Source organism: Etheostoma cragini, chromosome 18 (assembly GCF_013103735.1).
Source record: "Etheostoma cragini isolate CJK2018 chromosome 18, CSU_Ecrag_1.0, whole genome shotgun sequence".
Lineage (NCBI taxonomy): Eukaryota > Metazoa > Chordata > Actinopteri > Perciformes > Percidae > Etheostoma > Etheostoma cragini.
The window spans coordinates 15,783,857-15,786,690 of NC_048424.1; the positions used below are offsets into that span (position 1 = coordinate 15,783,857).

The following is a 2,834-nucleotide window of genomic DNA, read 5'->3' on the forward strand; positions in this document are numbered from 1 at the left end:
ACTGTCGCCGCATCCACATGATACAAGCCTTCCGTGATCGCGCACCACCCCCACCCCTCCACTACACAGTTGCTAGTAGGACATGGAGGATTAAAAAAACATGCTGGACTCTTCAGAAGAGCTCATTATCTTCATTTGAGTTAAAAGTCGCCGGACGCCACAATCTTCTGAACATAGCCACACTTAGACATCCAGAGAGAGTTGGAGCTGACAGTTTTAATTAGCTTTGTAGCAACTCATTTGGCGATGGCTCAAATGTAACGGACGTTCATTAATACCAAAAAGTTACACACTAAAGCGTTAATTAAACATAAATGTAATGTGCACAATGTATGTGGCACAATTTCAAGTAATATAAAAATCTTTGATTAAAACCTGGAGCCTTTAGGGCTATTTTGCGGATTTTTTTATGTTTAAAGAAAGGATCTTACGCTTTAACAGAAAGGTCGACTTTCTTAGAAAGCCTTTGTATAATGTTGTCACTTAGAATAATAATCTCAGCCTGTCAGCGGCAAAACAAGCACTTTTGTGAAACACAAGTTGGATAATTGCCATATTAAGTTACAGTACATTAACTTGTTTCACCGCTGCAGAGACCTTGCTTAACACTGGACCAATGTCAAAGATAGTTGCTCCCATCAGTAGACACAAAAACTTAGGAAAATAGGGTCCAGGCTGAAAAAAACGGTAGTTACCCTTTTTATGTTGAACTATTCCTTTTAATCGCAAAAGTGAACCAAAATGAACACTATATCAGCTGACAAATGTTTACACATTATTTTAATGTATTCTTTTTTAACAACACACCTATGATACAGAATGAATATTTGCACAGAAACAGACATATTTTATTAATCTTCATAGAATAAACAGTTGGTTTGACAACAATCATAGTTTTTTTTTACTATGGCTCTTTTTTGCCAGGTGGTTGGTAAACCAATGAAAAAGCTGTATGGGGAGGAGGAACCAACATACTTACAACAAAAACACAAGCTTGGGTCTTAAATGCTTTGAGGGTTTTGGACATGGTTTGAGTCAAGCTTGAAACATTAAATCCTATTCCCCAGACTGGGTGTTGTGTTTAGAAATAAAATAAGTTACCTTCTTATGGATTAATCACAGCATTGATTAATAAATATGGGTTAGACTGATTAAAAACAGACAACAGAAGACAACTAATACAACAGTCTACAATGTTGTAATGGCGTCTTGATTGCACATGCAGTTTTCTTCAAATAAACAACATGATGGGGGAACAAATGAACAATAACGTTGTTTTGTCAAATGTCATTTTGTCATCTTTTGAGGTGTTTTATCATGAGAAAAGCATCACACTCAAAGCTTATCTTAACAGCATGGATGCCAGTTTTGGGTTGTCTTTTAAAGAGCAACAAAAATAATCTCTTCAGTTAATCACACAGTTCAGTGCTGCTATTTCTTTTTTTTTTACTCTTCATGGTGACAGGGAATTCATTTGCAAGATCAAGTGTTTTGAACTGCATCTTTTGGTCAAATCATCAAACTATTTTGTTCTATTTTCACACACGTAATAGCACTTGGATCCCTTTTTATATTTGGTCACACTGTCATTCTTGTATTAAACTCAATCAAAGTGCTATTCATGTTTTTACGATGTCTCATAGCTCGGCATTTTAGAAAAAAAAACACCAATCCAACGAATCTCATTGTAGGAGTCCAAGCTCATCATGGCCAGTTGAATGTCCTGCCTGTGATCTGGTAAAACTTCTGATTGAAGGGGTGAAAGAACCTCTGCAGTTTAGTCACCACCAGTGGGTCCACGTCTGGATGGATGCGGCCCTTGCTGCCTGCCAGGCACTTGTTGAAGACTATGTTAAATCGCAGACAGTAAAATCCCCTGGTTGCGTTGAAGTACAGGTTGTATTGGCTGATTCTCGAGGGAAGGTTGAGGAAGCGCTCGACAAGCTGCAGCTCCGGCAGCGGGTCGGCAATGAGGCGGTCCCCGTCCACGATGTGGAACTGCTCCACAGGAAAGTACTTCAGCCAGCGCTCCAAGTGTTTGGTGTAGATGCTGGTCCGCACCGCTTTGTACTTTGTGTTCACCTCGCAGGTGTTGGAGTCGATGGCTAGCTTCTCAAACTTGTTGTAGGTCTTATTTTTGCGCTCCTTGCCCTCCAGCACTTGCGTGTAGTCGGACACGGCTCGGGTGGTGGGCTCGCGCACGATGATGAGCAGCTTGATGGAGGAGTTCATCTTGAAGATGCGTTCAGGGACCTCCTCTGTGATGAAGTAGGCAGGGCTCTTCTCAATGGTGATCTGATGAGGGAAGGAAAAGGGCATTTTCTCCCTGTACCAGTCGATGCCCCGGGCGTAGTTTTGGTCATTATCAAAGAAGTGGATCTCCTGCGAGGCCTTGACCACGGCTGGGTGCAGGTTGAGCATCTCCAGGAGGGCGCGGGTGCCCCCCTTGCGCACCCCAATGATGATGGCCCGGGGCAGCTGCTGGACCAGGTTGTGCAGGCGGATTTGCTCCTTGGTGGCATTGCCCTTGCGTAGTTCATGGAGCAGGCCACGTTTAAACTGCAGGGTTCGGAGGGGGATTTGCTCTGGCTCAGGAGGGGGCAGTCTGCTCTCAATGGGGCAAATGGGCTGTAGCCTGAAAGAGACCATAGCAAAAAAGACATACTCAGTTTTGACACTACAATTATAATTTACAGCTCAAGGGGTTGCATCGAATGCAGAAGCAAACAGTTTTTTCTACCGGGCTGTAGATGAAGGTAGCGTTATTGTATTTTAAAGATAGTTTTATGGGCTTTTATGGCCTTTAATTAACAGTATAGCTTGAAGACAGGAAA

The 2,834-nt window shown here is 42.4% G+C and overlaps 1 protein-coding gene across 3 annotated transcripts in view; it reads right to left on the bottom strand.

Annotated features, from left to right (window-relative positions):
* Positions 1-763: 763 nt before the first annotated feature.
* Positions 764-2,834, bottom strand: part of LOC117961961 (heparan sulfate glucosamine 3-O-sulfotransferase 5) — an 86,476-nt gene continuing 84,405 nt past the window's right edge. For all 3 annotated transcript variants that reach the window (XM_034901024.1, XM_034901023.1, XM_034901022.1), the window contains one exon: positions 764-2,635. In XM_034901024.1, the coding sequence (XP_034756915.1) occupies positions 1,705-2,635 (931 nt within the window). In that variant the 3' untranslated portion in view covers positions 764-1,704. The remainder of the gene's footprint in view (positions 2,636-2,834) is intronic.